The sequence below is a fragment of the Ascaphus truei genome, chromosome 14, assembly GCF_040206685.1.
Source record: "Ascaphus truei isolate aAscTru1 chromosome 14, aAscTru1.hap1, whole genome shotgun sequence".
NCBI classification, from domain to species: domain Eukaryota; kingdom Metazoa; phylum Chordata; class Amphibia; order Anura; family Ascaphidae; genus Ascaphus; species Ascaphus truei.
In genome coordinates this window covers 55,772,764-55,796,744 of record NC_134496.1, presented here as the reverse complement: position 1 = coordinate 55,796,744, position 23,981 = coordinate 55,772,764, and the positions used below count along the sequence as shown (strand labels likewise).

The following is a 23,981-nucleotide window of genomic DNA, read 5'->3' as shown; positions in this document are numbered from 1 at the left end:
CTGTCAAAGTAAATCAGAAATGAGAAAAAGTTCTTACCAAAACACGAGCTGGTTCATTTCTCACAATTTGTACTTTATAGCCATAGACTTCAACAAAGACCCTCTGCACATAGGACACGGAAGGATGTCCTCGATGTTCATTCTTTGCTTCAATGTTAAAATATTGTAGAGAAGAGGAATTGGCACAGAGCTTGGCCAGTGTATAGGTGCACAGACCCATAAAATGATGGATTTGTCTGTCAAAAGTGTCATAGTGGGGGTCATTATGGACTCTACAGGTACCATATATGTAATCATAACAGCCAGGAACTCCATTGGATATTCCGCAGAACTGGTCACTTGGACACGATGCGCTGTTACAGACTAAGCTGCCACCTGCTGAGGGACATGTGCATTTTGAAGAGCAAGTGTCGTCTGTCCAGAATTCAGAGCCTACAGGATAATGCTTATCATCTTTCCAACATCCACACTGGTGACGTGGAACACACTTCTTGTCATAGAGAACATATCCCGGGTCACAGACACATCCCTCAGCACAGGGAAGGCTGCATGTGGAAGGAGACCCTGGGCTCACACAAGTAGCAGGACAGGCTGAACCACACTGCTCGTAATGACTGTTAGAAGCACAGTGCAGAGCTGTAAAAACAAAACGGATTTCAGTCAAAGAAATAAAATAATAGCATAACAATGATGTGATTGGAACCAATGAATAAATGTAGATGGTGCTCAATGGTCGAGCATGATGTAATACCTCGATAAGAAAAGTACATTTTCATTTAAAAGTAGCAAATTTATGAAAAATAGACTTGACAGTTGGAAACAACATTTAAACACAAGTGAGAGTATTAGAGAATTGTATTTTAAACAATATTTTAATAAAAACTCAAAGTAATCATTTTAAATCATTTCAATATCAGATTCATTACTATCTCCTAATGACTGATTGTAAAATATTGGAAATACTAATACTGTACGCTAACCCCTGGCACATGTTACCCAGAGAAAGCATCTTATTGGCAGCACACCCAACTTCAGTTATTTATGTAAGAATAAAGATGTTGTACTTACGACAGAAAGTGTCATTTCTCCAGGACGCTACTGTAACTCCATGGGACTGGCAAGAACCTACATAGGACTGAAGACTGTCACATAGAGAGTCAGGATCCAGGTGCAATACACACAAGTCATAGACACAGTTATTGAAGTAAGCTGTTGGATCTATCACATTGTGGCAATGTCTGAAGGGCCCATTTGTGTCAGTGATAATTCCACAGAAGCTGTTGCTGACAATGGTGTCTTTCTCATCATCAGTACAGTCTGGTGTGTGATCCGTTCCTGGGGAGCACCTGTGAGAAATAATGTTAGATTTGTACAGATAATGCAAAGATGTAAATAACAATATACTAAGGTGTCATTTCTAAAACATGTCAGTTGTTTTCTAATTCAGAAGTCACTCACCTTGTGTCATTGCCAACCTGCCAGCTGTTACCAAGACTGACAGAGTCAGGCTCAAACTTTCCATCTGGGTTTAAGAAGTCATCGGATGCATTTCCATTGTAATTTCCACAGATCCCACACACTTTACTTGCATAGTTATCTGAGAGAGACACTTCCGCCCTATTATTTCCATCAAATTTCACGCTCAGGCCAAAGGCTGTTGTGACAATTACATTATGTCCACTTAGGAAGATGCTGACACCTGGTGACAGTGTGATGGGTAATGGTATAGATGTTCCATCCACCTACATTCATAACAATATAGCATGAGAAATGATATTATAATAAGCGATGCAGCAGGCATTAATGCTCCCAATGGCGCGATGCCACAGGACGCACACAACGCGCCTGTGAGTTAGAAAGGGGAGGAGCTAATGTATTAGTGCAATAACGCCTGCTACGTCTGTCTCTCTCTTGATGAACAAGCAGATAACCAGGAAACAAGCTGCAATTATTTGAGAAAATGTGTATGTTTCACTGACATTTCCACTACTGTATTTCCCTAACAGAATAAAACATAACTGGTTCCCTGCCACTGTTCTCTATCCTATAACTGCTCAGATGAGGCGTCGCTGTACAATGGGACAGAACTGTCTTACGTGAAGAAATCTTTTCCCATATACAGTATGTAGCAAAAATCCCTTGTGCCAATTTATTTTATTTAAATACCAGAACAGCAACGTGTAATCTCACCTTAACGTGTCTGTTCTTCCCCAGCGTGATCCTGTATCCGTGCACATCCACATTCACATACGTGACGTATGAAACTTTAGTGTTGCCTCCTCTGTGCTCATTGGCTGCTTCCACATTGAAGTCGGTCAGGTGTGCGTCAGTGTCACAGAGTTTAGATAAAGTGTAGGTGCAAGTTCCCATGAAGTGATGGACTTGATGATCAAAGGTGTTATAGTGAGGGTCGCCATCTACCACACAGGAGCCTGAGCACAAAGAGGAGAAGCCGATTGGAAAATACACAACATATACGTATGTATTCCTAACATTCTTTAGTTTAATGCATTTACAAAGATTTCTAATAGGAAATAAATATCTTAACTGTTTACAAAAATAAAAACAGTCTTGTTTTCCCCATTATCTCTTATTTTACCATGCTTCCACTGCAGCCTGGGATTCTGGGTAATGACATGCAAATGAGCCCAGTGTGGCACTCTTGACTTCTTATCCATTTTAACAGGGACCCTATAAGCTTATGCCTGTCGCATTACACAGCATTTCAGCAAACGGTGCAATTCAGAGACATACAGTAGAGATTGGAATTATTTGCTTAATTCCTATATATTAACTTGCAGTAAGAATGGTTTTAGGTCTGAGCTTGTGTATACCCACCATGGCCCAGATTCACTAAACTCCGTTAGACTATTTAACGTGATGTTAACCTAGCTTAATGTCATTGTAACCCCCCTCTGGGATTACCATGTATATTTAGAGGGTAAAGGTGCCTAAACTGTTAACTATATAGTAACGGCCTCTCTTATAATATGTTGCAAAGTATCTGGGTGGCGGTCTAGCCACATTCTTCTTCTGGACCATTCTGAGCTGGTCACCTGGTCCAGGGTGACTCAGCAGAGGTTAAGCACCACCCCTTTTCTGGCTGGTGACAGTGACATCGGGTTAGGCATAAATGGGAGCGGAGAAACTTCTAGATCACTAGATCCCTGGGGGAGAGGCAGAGGAGGCGTCTCCCCTGTAAATAGCGAGGGCATAGAGATGTAAATAAGTATGATAGGGTAGGTGTCCCTTCTCCTTGTTTGGAAGGTAGGGAAGTGCCCTTTGGAGTCAGGCTCCTTAGTATGGAAGGAGAGGAGAAGTACAGGCTGCCAGAAGGGAGGCCTATGCCCCAGAGGGGTCACAAAATTGTGGCCCTGGGACTAACCTGGAGATGGTGTAACCCAAATCACCTGGCCCCATAACTGCATGACCATCCCGAGGGAATAACGAGCAGGGAACATTTAGAGAAGTAACTCCTGCTACCTCAGCACCAAGGCGCTGCAAGTGAGGTGAACAGGACAAAGCACAGTGTCTAGAACCTCTGGTAACGAGAAAAGGGTTAAGCCCAAGCTGGGACTCTGAAGGCTAGGGGAAGAGAATGCCCTGAAATGTATGGTCAGTTCTGCATTATGAACTAAAGTAGCCAACTACACGTCTCTCTAAGAATGCAGTAATCCATCTGGGGAAGATGTTGTATGAACACACAGATACCCAGCAAGCTATCAAGAAAACCAAAAATGACCACATAATATATATATATATATGTATATAAGTGTCAATTGGAGTGCTACTGGGCATGGCTAAATGTATTTAACAAAAAACAAAGCCCCCAAAGCTACATCCAATATGACAAAAATATACAGTGAAATACCTATATATCTCTTGAAAAAAGTGTCATTTAGTTAAACCCTTTGGCCAAAGCGTATAAACCTGTGAGCCACTTCAAGGCATTACCATTAGCTGGTCCAAACACTAACTGATTAACATTCTTATTTACCTTTATAGTTAGAGGAAGAATGATCGCATTGGATCTGTCACAACCAGCTGCATGTCAAAGAAAGAACTGCTTACTTGGAAAGTGGAGAGGGGCGAGCTTAAACACAGGGAGGGAGGAGCCACTGTCCAAGTAAGCAGTTCTTTCTTTGACATGCAGCTGGTTGTGACAGATCCCATGCGATCATTCTTCCTCTAACTATATAGGTAAATAAGACTTTTAATCAGTTAGTGTTAGGACCTGCCATATTTGGTCATGCCTTGAAGTAGCTTGCAGACTTAAAATGCTTTGGCCAAAAGTTTTAAGTAAATGACCCTTTTTTCAAGAGATATATAAGTATTTCACTGTATATTTTTGTCATATTGGATGTAGCTTTGGGTTTCTTTGGTTTTTGTTATATGAAGATGTTTGTTCATAACTAAAAACTTCCTGCGCCCATAATTTCTACCTCATCACCAAGCCGCACGGCTCCAGCACCCTGACAAGGGTAACACACCAAGTACCGCAATATAAGAGGTAAACTCGTTCGGAGCCGGGTAGGGAGGGTTACATCATTTTAATGATAACACAGTATTTACTCAAAAAAATAACATGGTGTTAACAAAGACTTATTCCCGTAGATAGCATGGCGTTATTATGGCCGTAATTCTAAATTATATGCCAATGAACTCATTACAGCCTGAGAGATATTCGTCTCATATTCACTCTGCTCCGTTACCCCCAGGAAATAACAGCACATTATTTAAGTCACACCTAAAACTGGTTTTATTCCCAGAGAGAGAACGATCTGTCTCTCTCTTTATCTCTCCAGTTAAAGTCCAATTTCCGACTCTGGCTGGGATGACAAGTCTTAAATATTTGAAGTGAACGCTGTAATAACGTGACGTTAAGCCTTTGCTATTAACTCTGTTAGGGTTTCAGGTAAATGTAATGTTATTTTCCCGGATTTAACGGAGCTTAGTGAATCAACGCCTGTTATTTACAATGAATTGCTGGTTTCTCCAGTAACAAGTGGGTAAAGTACCGCTAAATACACAAAACTATTTACCTGAAGAGGTTGGCGGGTGTGTAGGGGTTGGTGTAGAAGGAATTGTTGGGCTGGTGGTTCTGATGGTGGTGGGGATGGTGCTGGGGATGGTGGTGGGGATGGTGGAGGGGATGGTGGCTGTGATGGTGGTGGGGGTGGTGGTTGGGAAGGTGGTGGGGATGGTGGTGGGGATGGTGGTGGGGATGGTGGTGGGGATGGTGGTGGGGATGGTGGTGGGGATGGTGGTTGGGATGGTGGTGGGGATGGTGGTGGGGATGGTGGTTGGGATGGTGGTTGGGATGGTGGAGGGGATGGTGGCTGTGATGGTGGTGGGGATAGTGGTGGTGATGGTGCTGGGGGTGGTGGGACTGCTTGTTGTAGTTGTTGAAGTAATAGAACCTATGAAATGAAAAAGGAGAAATTATCAAGAACCTGAAACTCGTTTTGGAAAAGACATTCATTTATTCACATTGAGTTGACGTTTCAGGCGTCAGCGCCCCTTCCACTGGTGAAAACATGAGCATCATATCCCTCTTTTTACGTGACAAGGAGGCCCCGAAACATTGTGCTTCTATGTGTTTTGCTAAATAAAGAAGAATGAATCTGCATACGTCCGAGTAACACATTTTATCCAGAGTGCGACAGACACATATCCTTTATTTGTATATGGAAGTATGAAGAAAGGATCCCTACATCTGTTTCTGTCTGCACCAATAGAAAGTCACTTTGTGAGTACATGCATTTACTCTCTACAGCCACAGACAAAAACATCCATAGTGTTTCTCTATTTTGGTTATCAAATAAAATTGTGATTTGTTTTTGGACATTCCTTTGGTTCTATAAATGTTTCATGTTTTGTTCTGGTTTTGCCAAAACTCGATTATTTGGGCAGAAATGCTCAAATAGCATAACAATGGTTGTAAAATGCTGAAAATAAAAATAAAATAATAAAAAATAATTAGAAAACTAAAATAATATAGCTGAAAAACTTCAAATAATTAAAAAGATATTGCTTGAAAGACAGTGAGATTTGTCTTCGGCCGAGTGTTCTGGTTTGGGTTCTAAATAATGTTGGGGGTTTTAGTTCTAAAAATCTTAAGGGTTTTAGAAAGTAAGGTTCTGGAACAGTATGTTCTGATTTCACATTCCCGGTTTTGCCGATCTTTAATTAATAGTTTAAATACTTTACCTGGGCAATATCCAAGCGTAATGGAAATATCATCCACAGCAACATCGCTACGGTAATCCGTTCCCCTCACGCCCTCAAGGATAATCTGTGCAAACAATGCAGAACTCATTCAAACATTGTGTTCCAAGACAGTCATACTGTTACTAATATAGGGGTATATGGTCCCGAAAATCTCTTTGAAAAATGGCTCATCCCAATGTGATAGTTAGCACCGTCTGAAGGTTTTCCAATGAGCAGAAAGTTAGGAAAGAAATGGAAACGTGATGAGGAATCTGTGGCTTCCCTGTGTTTGATGCTCTCATGTACAGTAGCATACAGCAATATGCGTTATACAAGCAAACAAACTCCCCATTACCCTTCTTGAAGTTATTAACCCAATATGGCAATTAAGAGGGTTTCTGTGTGTGTGCCCCAAGATTATAGTGCTAATCACTTTCACAATTTGGTTTTAGTTTTCCTGGAAATCTGTGAAAAAAATGCAAAATATGCATTGATTTTCTTCAAAATTTACCAAATCAAACTTTTGTGAAAAACTGTGTGTGTTTTTCCTTCTTCCTTTGCAATCCAAAAGTTTAGACCACGGGAACCGAGGGAATCAAAACATTTTCTAACTAATGTGCAACTTCTATTTTATATCTAATAATAATAATAATAATTGAGTAACACCGCCTAAATACAACTGATATAGGTACTGTAGCTAATTTTCTAGTTTGTATTTATATTGTGTTTTTATGCGAGTGAAATATAACTTACCTGTGTATTCCTTGTATCAGTCAGTGTAATAAGTGTAGAATACCATCTATCCCCTTTATTACCAGACTCTCGCCACACTAACTCTTCTGCTCCATTCCTGATTACAAACACTTTCAATTCCATTGTCTGCGCGACGCCATACATGTGATACCAGAAGCTTAAACATTGTGCTTCTTCAGAACTGCATACAGGACTTATTAGGCGGGCCCTGTCTCCAGGAATGGTGACACTTCCATCTATATATATGTAGTAACCATCTAAAAAGCAAGGAGACGGCTTCAGGATACACAAATCACACTGCAGGGGGCTGGTGCACAACTCAAGTAATACAATAAGTTTACACAATCACAAGCTATTATTGATTGATTTGACTGACCAAGTACAGGGAATTTCTGTTTACTTTAAAGGGTATTTTCCCCCCTGGGACAAGCAGAAATTATACAGCACTGTGCGCTGAATCAATATCCAAGTTTCATTAGCAGCAATCCTATTGAACATACTTAATTAGATACCGCCCATGGACTCTGGGCACTATAACCATGTATACTACGAATAGTCACTGAGCCAAACTACACCCGAAATGATCAGGCCATAATGCTGACCTCCAAACAGCTACAGAGGTCAGTAAACACCACAGTGCTTACTGACTGTGTGTGTGTGTGTGTGTGTGTGTGTGTGTGTGTGTGTGTGTGTGTGTGTGTGTGTGTGTGTGTGTGTGTGTGTGTGTGTGTGTGTGTGTGTGTGTGTGTGTGTGTGTGTGTGTATACAGTTCATTAATTTAATGCAACTGGGAATTTCTACCTTTTGAAGATGTCTGTTACAATGTTATATATGTAACATCGTCCGAAGAAGAGATCACTGTATCTCGGAAGCTCGCACAAATAAAAGCTTTTTTAAATTTATATATATATATAGCATATTACATGGAACAGTAGGCACTCCATCTAGTAAATCATGAAGTGGGTGCAAATCCTATATATATATTAATACATAATGGCAATTCTCAACATGGGTCAATGGTTTAACAATCATTTAACACCCTACTTATTGATAGGGGATTTACTGTACTACTCACAAGTCATGGCAATAATGTCACTTGCAGAACAGGAAGGACACTACACATACCTCCAGTGGTGTGGTCAAACGAAGGTCCACTACCAATAGTTGGTGTTGGCCCTTTTTGGCGTGTCCAGTCAAAATTATCATTAGTAGATTGTGTCCAATTACAGATGTCAACATCAAATGAACAAGACCAAGGGCAGATTGGAGGTGCTAAAATGAAGATCGGAAATTCACATTGAAGAACGTAACAGCGAGATATAAAAGCTATCCATATTACACACAAGTGATTGCAATAATATTAACTATTAACCTTAATAAGAAGCAGTCTCTCTTCCATTGAATATTTATTTCTTCATAGTTTTTATATTGTATAAGTCCCAGGACAGAAATGCCTATTTGCTACATAAAAATAACAGCTGCATGTACTGTATGAACATGAAAACTAAGCAACACAAGATGGTGATAAACTCCCATGTACAGATGTAACACGACTCACGTCTCCAGAGCCGCAGCTGAAAAAACAAAAAGCCACAGATCTGGAGCCATCGCTGCAGGGGCTCCATGCTTCTGGAATGAACCCCCCACCGCTATAATCTTCCGGCTGGGCAGCCACGGTCGCAGTCACGCAGCTTACCCCGGGGCCCAAGACAGTAAGGGCTGCTACATCTTTAGATCCTAAAAAATCAAATTCTACAAATCTAGATGACTTACAGTATATAAGTCATAACTAAACCTGGTGCTACTCTCACACCGACCCTGAAATAGGGCTTCTGGTGGCAGGGAGACAGAGAAACATCTCGCTCTATCTCTCTCACCTTCCTCTGCAGCAAAAGATCAGACTCTGGATGGGACGATTTGAAGTTAAGTCTGCAATAACATATACACGTATTGAATCACTATTCCCTTTCAAAGACCTATATACAGTATTTTTGTAATAGGTTTGAAGAGCCAAACCCCCGTTCATTTCCGCTCCAGAAACCCTGTGCTTCCGGTTAAATACCTCTGTAGGTGCTGTCAGTATCTCTCTGCAGTTCAAATGTCCCGGTCATGCGGTCCAATAGGATGCAGCAAGGGCTAATGACCAAGCTTCCTATTGGCCAGCAGGAAGTATGACATTTAAACAGCATAGAGATGCCAGAAGCACAGATTTTTAACAACCCGCTGAGACTTGTTAGTGCCAAACCGGCAGGTGGTTTTTGGTGGGGGGGATTGGATTTGGCTTAACAAAATCCAGGAAATTCTGGGAAACTAAGTTGGACTGGTTCGCCCATCTCTAATTGCCGGCCAAAGTAGACACAGTCTTGATCTACTTCTTGTCCATTCAATTTATTTCAATCTTTTCAGAGTTGAACATCACTTTGCTCTTGCTGAGATTCATATGAATGCCACGTCCTTACTGGCTTCGAAAAGTAATATTATTTGTTACTGGAGGTCTTCTAGACTTGTGGCAAAAATACCAATGTCATCTATGAATCATAGTTGGCTCAAATATTCACTGTTATATTGATTCCTTATTTCTTCCCAATTCAACGTCTTGAACCCTTCTTCAAATATTGCAGTGTAAAGCTTTGGTGACATGGTGTCTCCCGGCCGCACTCACTTACTGATCCTTATCGTGCTTGTATCCTCATGTAATTTAATGGTTGACATTCTCGTAATGTTCTTTATAATATCAATATATGCTGCTTCAACACATCGTTTTCTTAATGCATTTAAAACCACAGAGGTGTAGACAGAATCAAATGCTTTTTTGTTATCTACGAATCCCAGGAGGAACGGGAGATCGTATTCATCACTTCAGAAAATCCCTTTGTACCGCTCTCCTATGATATGTAAACTGTGATGTAAAAGCTGTACAGGAGAACGACTAAAGCTTACCGCAAACGGTATCCTTCCTCCAGTCTCCTACAGACACTCCTATTCCCTCACAGGCCGCGGCATATGACTCCAAGGCATTACAGAATAGTTCATCACTTCCTCCCGCGGCACATTGGTCATAAACACAGCTCTCAAAGTATTGCTGAGAAGAAATGCTTAGATGGCATTTTGCGAATGGGCCATTAACCAGTGTTAGAATTGCGCACTCATCTTCAGCCTCTTGTTGTATGGAGGGAGAACATGTTGGAGGAGGAGGAGGACTAGATACACACCTATACGGAAAATGAAATGCTGCATGTTAAGAGAAACCCTTAATTGTAGTCACTGAGCAAAGATACATGTTTGTACGGTGCTGGTATTTACATGAACCATTACGGTTCAAAAAGAACAAACACATTATTACTTAAACTAACGTCAACAAAAAATGGGGCGTCAAAGATACATCATTATTAAAAATAGCTAATATATATATGACCTGAGGATGAGGAGCAGATTCACGTCTATATGCTAAAGGGAATGCTAAATGTTGAGTTACTTAAATATATTAAACTAGTTAAATTACATTTTATGCATAAATAGTACATTCATATTTTAAAATATAGATCTTATTAGAAAAAACATGAAATCTGAATTTTTCCAAGTTTGTAAAAATCTCTGACAGAATTGTGATTTAATTTATTTTATTTCTACCTTTAGAAATGCATCAGTAGGTATTTTTTAATCAGTCTATGAATAGGATAACAAAATGACTCACGGCCATCCATTATCCGGGACTCTCCAGCTGTTTCCAAAGTCATTGACATCAGACACCACCGTGCCGTTGGGTTGCATGAAGTCATCCTGTTGGTTATCATTATAGTTGCCACACAATCCGCACAATGTCCCTTTGTAGTTCTCCTTCACTCTGACAAAGAGCTCGTGGTCACCGTTAAACTGAAGCTGGAGGCCAAAGTCTGTAGTAACTATCACGTAGTGGCCACTATGCATAATGTTTATACCAGGCACATTAGCAGGAAGAGTGACTGAAGCATTGTTAATCTGAAAAGAAAAATAAAGAACTGTGAAGATTTGGGGAAAGGACCACGAGGTGTCTTCCCGTGTATCTGCTGGGATTGTTTCAGCATTCTGCTACATTTACAATGGGATTAAATGACTACAGAAGCAATTCGATATGTCCATTTTTATAAAACGTTTAGCAAGAAGTAAATACATTTACTGTAGGGGGATTTTTAGTAAATTAAATCATAGAGCCTGTTACTGTATATCCCATTAAGGTTAAATATTATATAACAGTTGCAAATAATAATATTACTTACAAAGACAATATTGTTCTTTCCTAGTAGGATGTGTACTCCGCCCACAGTGAGGGCCACAGAATTAATGGTGGTCCAGCTTGGGCTACCTCTGTGTTCATTGCGTGTTGTGACAATAAAGCTGTCCGATGTGTTCCCACATGTCTCAGTCACTGTGTAGTTACAGGATCCCTGGAAGTGGTGAAGTCTCCCATCAAACGTATTGTAGTGAGGGTCCCCATAAATATGGCAAATTGCCGTGCTTAACGGGTAACAGCCCAAGGTGCCGCTTTGAACTTTGCATATTTCATCTGCAGCACAAGATACCGCAGAACAGACCATGGTGTTGCTTCCTTTACACTCACATCTGTTCTCACAGTTTCCCTCTAAGACGTATTCTCCTTTCTGTGAGCAAATGAAAAAGATACCAATATTTAGAAACTTTTTTACAGTACTATAAAGCACAGGGAAGCAAAACGTAAGATATTAAGCACTCACATTATAGTATGTGTTATTGTACCAGCACCCACAGTCAGATGCAGAAACACACGCCCCTCCACTAATGACGTATTCCGCATCACATTCACAGCCCTCCACACATGGCTTGCTGCAGTTCTCTGCTGCGTGAGGGTCCAGGCATGTAGCTGGACATGCAGTCATACAAGCATTGTAGTGGCTATTGGCCAGGCATGAAGGTTCTCCTATTAAAGACAGATTATCTAATTAGTGGCACAATACGTTTCTAAACAAAGCAGATAGATCTTCTGTCTCATTTTAAAAAAAAACACTTTGTCGAGAATATATCACTTCATCTGATAACTAATACTAACGAGTACTAATATATACTTAGGATCATAAGCAAACATTTTTACATAAACAAACTAACTGACAGTGTTATATTTCTTGACCATACTTACCACAGGATGTAATGTTTCTCCAATCAGGAATTGTCACTCCTTCTTTCTGACAGGCATCAGCATAAGCACCAATTGCACTACATAAAATATCACCATGTCCACCCAAAGCACAAAGGTCAAAGACACAGCTGTCGAAGAAGCTCTGAGGATTAATCACAGAATGGCACATATGGAAAAGACCATCTTTGCTTGTTAACAGACCACAGAATGTATCACTTTCATAGAGATCTTCTGGACATGGAGGGGGTGGAGATGGTGTAGGTGGAACTGTACAGAATGGATCTACATTCCAGCTGTTCCCCAGTTGATTAGAGTTTTGGGCTTGTTGTCCATTGGGCATCATGTAGTCATCTTGCTTGTGGCTGTTAAAGTTTCCACACATTCCACATGTCCGGTTGGAGTAGGTGCTGGGAACCTTCACCTCCACTGAATGATCGGTATCGTAGGAGACTCTCAGCTTGAAATCAGTCTCTAGGATAACATATCTTCCACTCCTACTCACTGTCAGTACACCTCCAGGCAAGAGTACTGGTAAAGTGGTCCAAATCTGATTGACCTGGGATAAAGCATTCAAAAGCCATTGTACAATATGCCAAACATTATCAGTGCACATAAGGTACGTTATTTTATTAAAACAAAGTTCTGTCAAAGTAAATCAGAAATGAGAAAAAGTTCTTACCAAAACACGAGCTGGTTCATTTCTCACAATTTGTACTTTATAGCCATAGACTTCAACAAAGACCCTCTGCACATAGGACACGGAAGGATGTCCTCGATGTTCATTCTTTGCTTCAATGTTGAAATATTGTAGAGAAGAGGAATTGGCACAGAGCTTGGCCAGTGTATAGGTGCACAGACCCATAAAATGATGGATTTGTCTGTCAAAAGTGTCATAGTGGGGGTCATTATGGACTCTACAGGTACCATATATGTAATAATAACAGCCAGGAACTCCATTGGATATTCCGCAGTACTGGTTACTTGGACATGATGCGCTGTTACAGACTAAGCTGCCACCTGCTGAGGGACATGTGCATTTTGAAGAGCAAGTGTCATCTGTCCAGAATTCAGAGCCTACAGGATAATGCTTATCATCTTTCCAACATCCACACTGGTGACGTGGAACACACTTCTTGTCATAGAGAACATATCCTGGGTCACAGACACATCCCTCAGCACAGGGAAGGCTGCATGTGGAAGGAGACCCTGGGCTCACACAAGTAGCAGGACAGGCTGAACCACACTGCTCGTAATGACTGTTAGAAGCACAGTGCAGAGCTGTAAAAACAAAACGGATTTCAGTCGAAGAAATTAAATAATAGCATAACAATGATGTGATTGGAACCAATGAATAAATGTAGATGGTGCTCTATGGTCGAGCATGATGTAATACCTCGATAAGAAAAGTACATTTTCATTTAAAAGTAGCACATTTATGAAAAATAGACTTGACAGTTGGAAACAACATTTAAACACAATTGAGAGTATTAGAGAATGGTATTTTAAACAATATTTTAATAAAAACTCAAAGTAATCATTTTAAATCATTTCAATATCAGATTCATTACTATCTCCTAATGACTGATTGTAAAATATTGGAAATACTAATACTGTATGCTAACCCCTGGCACATGTTACCCAGAGAAAGCATCTTATTGGCAGCACACCCAACTTCAGTTATTCATGTAAGAATAGAGATGTTGTACTTACGACAGAAAGTGTCATTTCTCCAGGACGCTACTGTAACTCCATGGGACTGGCAAGAACCTACATAGGACTGAAGACTGTCACATAGAGAGTCAGGATCCAGGTGCAATACACACAAGTCATAGACACAGTTATTGAAGTAAGCTGTTGGATCTATCACATTGTGGCAATGTCTGAAGGGCCCATTTGTGTCAGTGATAATTCCACAGAAGCTGTTGCTGACAATGGTGTCTTTCTCATCATCAGTACAGTCTGGTGTGTGATCCGTTCCTGGGGAGCACCTGTGAGAAATAATGTTAGATTTGTACAGATAATGCAAAGATGTAAATAACAATATACTAAGGTGTCATTTCTAAAACATGTCAGTTGTTTTCTAATTCAGAAGTCACTCACCTTGTGTCATTGCCAACCTGCCAGCTGTTACCAAGACTGGCAGAGTCGGACTCAAACTTTCCATCTGGGTTTAAGAAGTCATCGGATGCATTTCCATTGTAATTTCCACAGATCCCACACACTTTACTTGCATAGTTATCTGAGAGCGACACTTCCGCCCTATAATTTCCATCAAATTTCACGCTCAGGCCAAAGGCTGTTGTGACAATGACATTATGTCCACTTAGGAAGATGTTGACACCTGGTGACAGTGTGATGGGTAATGGTATAGATGTTCCATCCACCTACATTCATAACAAAATAGCATGAGAAATGATATTATAATAAGCGATGCAGCAGGCATTAATGCTCCCACTGGCGCGATGCCACAGGACGCACACAACGCGCCTGTGAGTTAGAAAGGGGAGGAGCTAATGTATTAGTGCAATAACGCCTGCTACGTCTGTCTCTCTCTTGATGAACAAGCAGATAACCAGGAAACAAGCTGCAATTTTTTGAGAAAATGTGTATGTTTCACTGACATTTCCACTACTGTATTTCCCTAACAGAATAAAACATAACTGGTTCCCTGCCACTGTTCTCTATCCTATAACTGCTCAGATGAGGCGTCGCTGTACAATGGGACAGAACTGTCTTACGTGAAGAAATATTTTCCCATATACAGTATGTAGCAAAAATCCCTTGTGCCAATTTATTTTATTTAAATACCAGAACAACAACGTGTAGTCTCACCTTAACGTGTCTGTTCTTCCCCAGCGTGATCCTGTATCCGTGCACATCCACATTCACATACGTGACGTATGAAACTTTAGTGTTGCCTCCTCTGTGCTCATTGGCTGCTTCCACATTGAAGTCGGTCAGGTGTCCGTCAGTGTCACAGAGTTTAGATAAAGTGTAGGTGCAAGTTCCCATGAAGTGATGGACTTGATGATCAAAGGTGTTATAGTGAGGGTCGCCATCTACCACACAGGAGCCTGAGCACAAAGAGGAGAAGCCGATTGGAAAATACACAACATATACGTATGTATTCCTAACATTCTTTAGTTTAATGCATTTACAAAGATTTCTAATAGGATATAAATATCTTAACTGTTTACAAAAATAAAAACAGTCTTGTTTTCCCCATTATCTCTTATTTTACCATGCTTCCACTGCAGCCTGGGATTCTGGGTAATGACATGCAAATGAGCCCAGTGTGGCACTCTTGACTTCTTATCCATTTTAACAGGGACCCTTATAAGCTTATGCCTGTCGCATTACACAGCATTTCAGCAAACGGTGCAATTCAGAGACATACAGTAGAGATTGGAATTATTTGCTTAATTCCTATATATTAACTTGCGGTAAGAATGGTTTTAGGTCTGAGCTTGTGTATACCCACCATGGCCCAGATTCACTAAACTCCGTTAGACTATTTAACGTGATGTTAACCTAGCTTAATGTCATTGTAACCCCCCTCTGGGATTACCATGTATATTTAGAGGGTAAAGGTGCCTAAACTGTTAACTATATAGTAACGGCCTCTCTTATAATATGTTGCAAAGTATCTGGGTGGCGGTCTAGCCACATTCTTCTTCTGGACCATTCTGAGCTGGTCACCTGGTCCAGGGTGACTCAGCAGAGGTTAAGCACCACCCCTTTTCTGGCTGGTGACAGTGACATCGGGTTAGGCATAAATGGGAGCGGAGAAACTTCTAGATCACTAGATCCCTGGGGGAGAGGCAGAGGAGGCGTCTCCCCTGTAAATAGCGAGGGCATAGAGATGTAAATAAGTATGATAGGGTAGGTGTCCCTTCTCCTTGTTTGGAAGGTAGGGAAGTGCCCTTTGGAGTCAGGCTCCTTAGTATGGAAGGAGAGGAGAAGTACAGGCTGCCAAAAGGGAGGCCTATGCCCCAGAGGGGTCACAAAATTGTGGCCCTGGGACTAACCTGGAGATGGTGTAACCCAATCACCTGGCCCCATAACTGCATGACCATCCCGAGGGAATAACGAGCAGGGAACATTTAGAGAAGTAACTCCTGCTACCTCAGCACCAAGGCGCTGCAAGTGAGGTGAACAGGACAAAGCACAGTGTCTAGAACCTCTGGTAACGAGAAAAGGGTTAAGCCCAAGCTGGGACTCTGAAGGCTAGGGGAAGAGAACGCCCTGAAATGTATGGTCAGTTCTGCATTATGAACTAAAGTAGCCAACTACACGTCTCTCTAAGAATGCAGTAATCCATCCTGGGAAGATGTTGTATGAACACACAGATACCCAGCAAGCTATCAAGAAAACCAAAAATGACCACATAATATATATATATATATATGTATATAAGTGTCAATTGGCGTGCTACTGAGCATGGCTAAATGTATTTAACAAAAAACAAAGACCCCAAAGCTACATCCAATATGACAAAAATATACAGTGAAATACCTATATATCTCTTGAAAAAAGTGTCATTTAGTTAAACCCTTTGGCCAAAGCGTATAAACCCGTGAGCCACTTCAAGGCATTACCATTAGCTGGTCCAAACACTAACTGATTAAAATTCTTATTTACCTTTATAGTTAGAGGAAGAATGATCGCATTGGATCTGTCACAACCAGCTGCATGTCAAAGAAAGAACTGCTTACTTGGAAAGTGGAGAGGGGCGAGCTTAAACACAGGGAGGGAGGAGCCACTTTCCAAGTAAGCAGTTCTTTCTTTGACATGAAGCTGGTTGTGACAGATCGCATGCGATCATTCTTCCTCTAACTATATAGGTAAATAAGACTTTTAATCAGTTAGTGTTAGGACCTGCCATATTTGGTCATGCCTTGAAGTAGCTTGCAGACTTAAAATGCTTTGGCCAAAAGTTTTAAGTAAATTACCCTTTTTTCAAGAGATATATAAGTATTTCACTGTATATTTTTGTCATATTGTATGTAGCTTTGGGTTTCTTTGGTTTTTGTTATATGAAGATGTTGTATGGGCATGCCATGTAAAGAAAGACTGTTTGTTCATAACTAAAAACTTCCTGCGCCCATAATTTCTACCTCATTACCAAGCCGCACGGCTCCAGCACCCTGACAAGGGTAACACACCAAGTACCGCAATATAAGAGGTAAACTCGTTCGGAGCCGGGTAGGGAGGGTTACATCATTTTAATGATAACACAGTATTTACTCAAAAAAATAACATGGTGTTAACAAAGACTTATTCCCGTAGATAGCATGGCGTTATTATGGCCGTAATTCTAAATTATATGCCAATGAACTCATTACAGCCTGAGAGATATTCGTCTCATATTCACTCTGCTCCGTAACCCCAGGAAATAACAGCACATTATTTAAGTCACACCTAAAACTGGTTTTATTCCCAGAGAGAGAACGATCTGTCTCTCTCTTTATATCTCCAGTTAAAGTCCTATTTCCGACTCTGGCTGGGATGACAAGTCTTAAATATTTGAAGTGAACGCTGTAATAACGTGACGTTAAGCCTTTGCTATTAACTCTGTTAGGGTTTCAGGTAAATGTAATGTTATTTTCCCGGATTTAACGGAGCTTAGTGAATCAACGCCTGTTATTTACAATGAATTGTTGGTTTCTCCAGTAACAAGTGGGTAAAGTACCGCTAAATACACAAAACTATTTACCTGAAGAGGTTGGCGGGTCTGTAGGGGTTGGTGTAGAAGGAATTGTTGGGCTGGTGGTTCTGATGGTGGTGGGGATGGTGCTGGGGATGGTGCTGGGGATGGTGGTGGGGATGGTGGAGGGGATGGTGGCTGTGATGGTGGTGGGGGTGGTGGTTGGGAAGGTGGTGGGGATGGTGGTGGGGATGGTGGTGGGGATGGTGGTGGGGATGGTGGTAGGGATGGTGGTGGGGATGGTGGTGGGGATGGTGGTGGGGATGGTGGTTGGGATGGTGGTTGGGATGGTGGAGGGGATGGTGGCTGTGATGGTGGTGGGGATAGTGGTGGGGATGGTGGTGGTGATGGTGCTGGGGGTGGTGGGACTGCTTGTTGTAGTTGTTGAAGTAATAGAACCTATGAAATGAAAAAGGAGAAATTATCAAGAACCTGAAACTCGTTTTGGAAAAGACATTCATTTATTCACATTGAGTTGACGTTTCAGGCGTCAGCGCCCCTTCCACTGGTGAAAACATGAGCATCATATCCCTCTTTTTACGTGACAAGGAGGCCCCGAAACATTGTGCTTCTATGTGTTTTGCTAAATAAAGAAGAATGAATCTGCATACGTCCGAGTAACACATTTTATCCAGAGTGTGACAGACACATATCCTTCATTTGTATATGGAAGTATGAAGAAAGGATCCCTACATCTGTTTCTGTCTGCACCAATAGAAAGTCACTTTGTGAGTACATGCATTTACTCTCTACAGCCACAGACAAAAACATCCATAGTGTTTCTCTATTTTGGTTATCAAATAAAATTGTGATTTGTTTTTGGACATTCCTTTGGTTCTATAAATGTTTCATGTTTTGTTCTGGTTTTGCCAAAACTCGATTATTTGGGCAGAAATGCTCAAATAGCATAACAATGGTTGTAAAATGCTGAAAATAAAAATAAAATAATAAAAAATAATTAGAAAACTAAAATAATATAGCTGAAAAACTTCAAATAATTAAAAAGATATTGCGTGAAAGACAGTGAGATTTGTCTTCGGCCGAGTGTTCTGGTTTGGGTTCTAAATAATGTTGGGGGTTTTAGTTCTAAAAATCTTAAGGGTTTTGGAAAGTAAGGTTCTGGAACAGTATGTTCTGATTTCACATTCCCGGTTTTGCCGATCTTTAATTAATAGTTTAAATACTTTACCTGGGCAATATCCAAGCGTAATGGAAATATCATCCACAGCAACATCGCTACGGTAATCCGTTCCCCTCACGCCCTCAAGGATAATCTGTGCAAACAATGCAGAACTCATTCAAACATTGTGTTCCAAGACAGTCATACTGTTCGTAATATAGGGGTATATGGTCCCGAAAATCTCTTTGAAAAATGGCTCATCCCAATGTGATAGTTAGCACCGTCTGAAGGTTTTCCGATGAACAGAAAGTTAGGAAAGAAATGGAAACGTGATGAGGAATCTGTGGCTTCCCTGTGTTTGATGCTCTCATGTAGCATACAGCAATATGCGTTATACAAGCAAACAAACTCCCCATTACCCTTCTTGAAGATATTAACCCAATATGGCAATTAAGAGGGTTTCTGTGTGTGTGCCCCAAGATTATAGTGCTAATCACTTTCACAATTTGGTTTTAGTTTTCCTGGAAATCTGTGAAAAAAATGCAAAATATGCATTGATTTTCTTCAAAATTTACCAAATCAAACTTTTGTGAAAAACTGTGTGTGTTTTTCCTTCTTCCTTTGCAATCCAAAAGTTTAGACCACGGGAACCGAGGGAATCAAAACATTTTCTAACTAATGTGCAACTTCTATTTTATATCTAATAATAATAATAATAATTGAGTAACACCGCCTAAATACAACTGATACAGATACTGTAGCTAATTTTCTAGTTTGTATTTATATTGTGTTTTTATGCGAGTGAAATATAACTTACCTTTGTATTCCTTGTATCAGTCAGTGTAATAAGTGTAGAATACCATCTATCCCCTTTATTACCAGACTCTCGCCACACTAACTCTTCTGCTCCATTCCTGATTACAAACACTTTCAATTCCATTGTCTGCGCGACGCCATACATGTGATACCAGAAGCTTAAACATTGTGCTTCTTCAGAACTGCATACAGGACTTATTAGGCGGGCCCTGTCTCCAGGAATGGTGACACTTCCATCTATATATATGTAGTAACCATCTAAAAAGCAAGGAGACGGCTTCAGGATACACAAATCACACTGCAGGGGGCTGGTGCACAACTCAAGTAATACAATAAGTTTACACAATCACAAGCTATTATTGATTGATTTGACTGACCAAGTACAGGGAATTTCTGTTTACTTTAAAGGGTATTTTCCCCCCCGGGACAAGCAGAAATTATACAGCACTGTGCGCTGAATCAATATCCAAGTTTCATTAGCAGCAATCCTATTGAACATACTTAATTAGATACCGCCCATGGACTCTGGGCACTATAACCATGTATACTATGAATAGTCACTGAGCCAAACTACACCCGAAATGATCAGGCCATAATGCTGACCTCCAAACAGCTACAGAGGTCAGTAAACACCACAGTGCTTACTGACTGTGTGTGTGTGTGTGTGTGTGTGTGTGTGTGTGTGTGTGTGTGTGTGTGTGTGTGTGTGTGTGTGTGTGTGTGTGTGTGTGTGTGTGTGTGTGTGTGTGTGTGTGTGTGTGTATATACAGTTCATTAATTTAATGCAACTGGGAATTTCTACCTTTTGAAGATGTCTGTTAAAATGTTATATATGTAACATCGTCCGAAGAAGAGATCACTGTATCTCGGAAGCTCGCACAAATAAAAGCTTTTTTAAATTTATATATATATATATAGCATATTACATGGAACAGTAGGCACTCCATCTAGTAAATCATGAAGTGGGTGCAAATCCTATATATATATTAATACATAATGGCAATTCTCAACATGGGTCAATGGTTTAACAATCATTTAACACCCTACTTATTGATAGGGGATTTACTGTACTACTCACAAGTCATGGCAATAATGTCACTTGCAGAACAGGAAGGACACTACACATACCTCCAGTGGTGTGGTCAAACGAAGGTCCACTACCAATAGTTGGTGTTGGCCCTTTTTGGCGTGTCCAGTCAAAATTATCATTAGCAGATTGTGTCCAATTACAGATGTCAACATCAAATGAACAAGACCATGGGCAGATTGGAGGTGCTAAAATGAAGATTGGAAATTCACATTGAAGAACGTAACAGCGAGATATAAAAGCTATCCATATTACACACAAGTGATTGCAATAATATTAACTATTAACCTTAATAAGAAGCAGTCTCTCTTCCATTGAATATTTATTTCTTCATAGTCTTTATATTGTATAAGTCCCAGGACAGAAATGCCTATTTGCTACATAAAAATAACAGCTGCATGTACTGTATGAACATGAAAACTAAGCAACACAAGATGGTGATAAACTCCCATGTACAGATGTAACACGACTCACGTCTCCAGAGCCGCAGCTGAAAAACAAAAAGCCACAGATCTGGAGCCATCGCTGCAGGGGCTCCATGCTTCTGGAATGAACCCCCCACCGCTATAATCTTCCGGCTGGGCAGCCACGGTCGCAGTCACGCAGCTTACCCCGGGGCCCAAGACAGTAAGGGCTGCTACATCTTTAGATCCTAAAAAATCAAATTCTACAAATCTAGATGACTTACAGTATATAAGTCATAACTAAACCTGGTGCTACTCTCACACCGACCCTGAAATAGGGCTTCTGGTGGCAGGGAGACAGAGAAACATCTCGCTCTATCTCTCTCACCTTCCTCTGCAGCAAAAGATCAGACTCTGGATGGGACGATTTGAAGTTAAGTCTGCAATAACATATACACGTATTGAATCACTATACCCTTTCAAAGACCTATATACAGTATTTTTGTAATAGGTTTGAAGAGCCAAACCCCCGTTCATTTCCGCTCCAGAAACCCTGTGCTTCCGGTTAAATACCTCTGTAGGTGCTGTCAGTATCTCTCTGCAGTTCAAATGTCCCGGTCATGCGGTCCAATAGGATGCAGCAAGGGCTAATGACCAAGCTTCCTATTGGCCAGCAGGAAGTATGACATTTAAACAGCATAGAGATGCCAGAAGCACAGATTTTTAACAACCCGCTGAGACTTGTTAGTGCCAAACCGGCAGGTGGTTTTTGGTGGGGGGGATTGGATTTGGCTTAACAAAATCCAGGAAATTCTGGGAAACTAAGTTGGACTGGTTCGCCCATCTCTAATTGCCGGCCAAAGTAGACACAGTCTTGATCTACTTCTTGTCCATTCAATTTATTTCAATCTTTTCAGAGTTGAACATCACTTTGCTCTTGCTGAGATTCATATGAATGCCACGTCCTTACTGGCTTCGAAAAGTAATATTATTTGTTACTGGAGGTCTTCTAGACTTGTGGCAAAAATACCAATGTCATCTATGAATCATAGTTGGCTCAAATATTCACTGTTATATTGATTCCTTATTTCTTCCCAATTCAACGTCTTGAACCCTTCTTCAAGTATTGCAGTGTAAAGCTTTGGTGACATGGTGTCTCCCGGCCGCACTCACTTACTGATCCTTATCGTGCTTGTATCCTCATGTAATTTAATGGTTGACATTCTCGTAATGTTCTTTATAATATCAATATATGCTGCTTCAACACATCGTTTTCTTAATGCATTTAAAACCACAGAGGTGTAGACAGAATCAAATGCTTTTTTGTTATCTACGAATCCCAGGAGGAACGGGAGATCGTATTCATCACTTCAGAAAATCCCTTTGTACCGCTCTCCTATGATATGTAAACTGTGATGTAAAAGCTGTACAGGAGAACGACTAAAGCTTACCGCAAACGGTATCCTTCCTCCAGTCTCCTACAGACACTCCTATTCCCTCACAGGCCGCGGCATATGACTCCAAGGCATTACAGAATAGTTCATCACTTCCTCCCGCGGCACATTGGTCATAAACACAGCTCTCAAAGTATTGCTGAGAAGAAATGCTTAGATGGCATTTTGCGAATGGGCCATTAACCAGTGTTAGAATTGCGCACTCATCTTCAGCCTCTTGTTGTATGGAGGGAGAACATGTTGGAGGAGGAGGAGGACTAGATACACACCTATACGGAAAATGAAATGCTGCATGTTAAGAGAAACCCTTAATTGTAGTCACTGAGCAAAGATACATGTTTGTACGGTGCTGGTATTTACATGAACCATTACGGTTCAAAAAGAACAAACACATTATTACTTAAACTAACGTCAACAAAAAATGGGGCGTCAAAGATACATCATTATTAAAAATAGCTAATATATATATGACCTGAGGATGAGGAGCAGATTCACGTCTATATGCTAAAGGGAATGCTAAATGTTGAGTTACTTAAATATATTAAACTAGTTAAATTACATTTTATGCATAAATAGTACATTCATATTTTAAAATATAGATCTTATTAGAAAAAACATGAAATCTGAATTTTTCCAAGTTTGTAAAAATCTCTGACAGAATTGTGATTTAATTTATTTTATTTCTACCTTTAGAAATGCATCAGTAGGTATTTTTTAATCAGTCTATGAATAGGATAACAAAATGACTCACGGCCATCCATTATCCGGGACTCTCCAGCTGTTTCCAAAGTCATTGACATCAGACACCACCGTGCCGTTGGGTTGCATGAAGTCATCCTGTTGGTTATCATTGTAGTTGCCACACAATCCGCACAATGTCCCTTTGTAGTTCTCCTTCACTCTGACAAAGAGCTCGTGGTCACCGTTAAACTGAAGCTGGAGGCCAAAGTCTGTAGTAACTATCACGTAGTGGCCACTATGCATAATGTTTATACCAGGCACATTAGCAGGAAGAGTGACTGAAGCATTGTTAATCTGAAAAGAAAAATAAAGAACTGTGAAGATTTGGGGAAAGGACCACGAGGTGTCTTCCCGAGTATCTGCTGGGATTGTTTCAGCATTCTGCTACATTTACAATGGGATTAAATGACTACAGAAGCAATTCGATATGTCCATTTTTATAAAACGTTTAGCAAGAAGTAAATACATTTACTGTAGGGGGATTTTTAGTAAATTAAATCATAGAGCCTGTTACTGTATATCCCATTAAGGTTAAATATT

General features: G+C 40.5%; 1 protein-coding gene across 2 annotated transcripts in view; it reads right to left on the bottom strand.

Moving 5' to 3' along the window:
* Nucleotides 1–23,981, bottom strand: part of LOC142466194 (IgGFc-binding protein-like) — a 108,032-nt gene that overhangs the window by 43,459 nt on the left and 40,592 nt on the right. Inside the window, exons 25-47 of one of the 2 annotated variants that reach the window (XM_075571054.1) lie at nucleotides 23,452–23,735; nucleotides 22,698–22,969; nucleotides 20,884–21,030; nucleotides 19,757–20,013; nucleotides 19,009–19,093; nucleotides 17,829–18,218; nucleotides 14,945–15,186; nucleotides 14,213–14,496; nucleotides 13,823–14,100; nucleotides 12,792–13,390; nucleotides 12,113–12,668; nucleotides 11,694–11,896; nucleotides 11,220–11,600; nucleotides 10,658–10,941; nucleotides 9,904–10,175; nucleotides 8,089–8,235; nucleotides 6,964–7,220; nucleotides 6,211–6,295; nucleotides 5,043–5,420; nucleotides 2,191–2,432; nucleotides 1,459–1,742; nucleotides 1,069–1,346; nucleotides 38–636 (exon numbers count right to left, since the gene is read on the bottom strand). In XM_075571054.1, the coding sequence (XP_075427169.1) occupies nucleotides 38–636; nucleotides 1,069–1,346; nucleotides 1,459–1,742; nucleotides 2,191–2,432; nucleotides 5,043–5,420; nucleotides 6,211–6,295; nucleotides 6,964–7,220; nucleotides 8,089–8,235; nucleotides 9,904–10,175; nucleotides 10,658–10,941; nucleotides 11,220–11,600; nucleotides 11,694–11,896; nucleotides 12,113–12,668; nucleotides 12,792–13,390; nucleotides 13,823–14,100; nucleotides 14,213–14,496; nucleotides 14,945–15,186; nucleotides 17,829–18,218; nucleotides 19,009–19,093; nucleotides 19,757–20,013; nucleotides 20,884–21,030; nucleotides 22,698–22,969; nucleotides 23,452–23,735 (6,804 nt within the window). The remainder of the gene's footprint in view (nucleotides 1–37; nucleotides 637–1,068; nucleotides 1,347–1,458; nucleotides 1,743–2,190; nucleotides 2,433–5,042; nucleotides 5,421–6,210; nucleotides 6,296–6,963; nucleotides 7,221–8,088; nucleotides 8,236–9,903; nucleotides 10,176–10,657; nucleotides 10,942–11,219; nucleotides 11,601–11,693; nucleotides 11,897–12,112; nucleotides 12,669–12,791; nucleotides 13,391–13,822; nucleotides 14,101–14,212; nucleotides 14,497–14,944; nucleotides 15,187–17,828; nucleotides 18,219–19,008; nucleotides 19,094–19,756; nucleotides 20,014–20,883; nucleotides 21,031–22,697; nucleotides 22,970–23,451; nucleotides 23,736–23,981) is intronic. The other variant, XM_075571055.1, reaches the window with a different exon arrangement.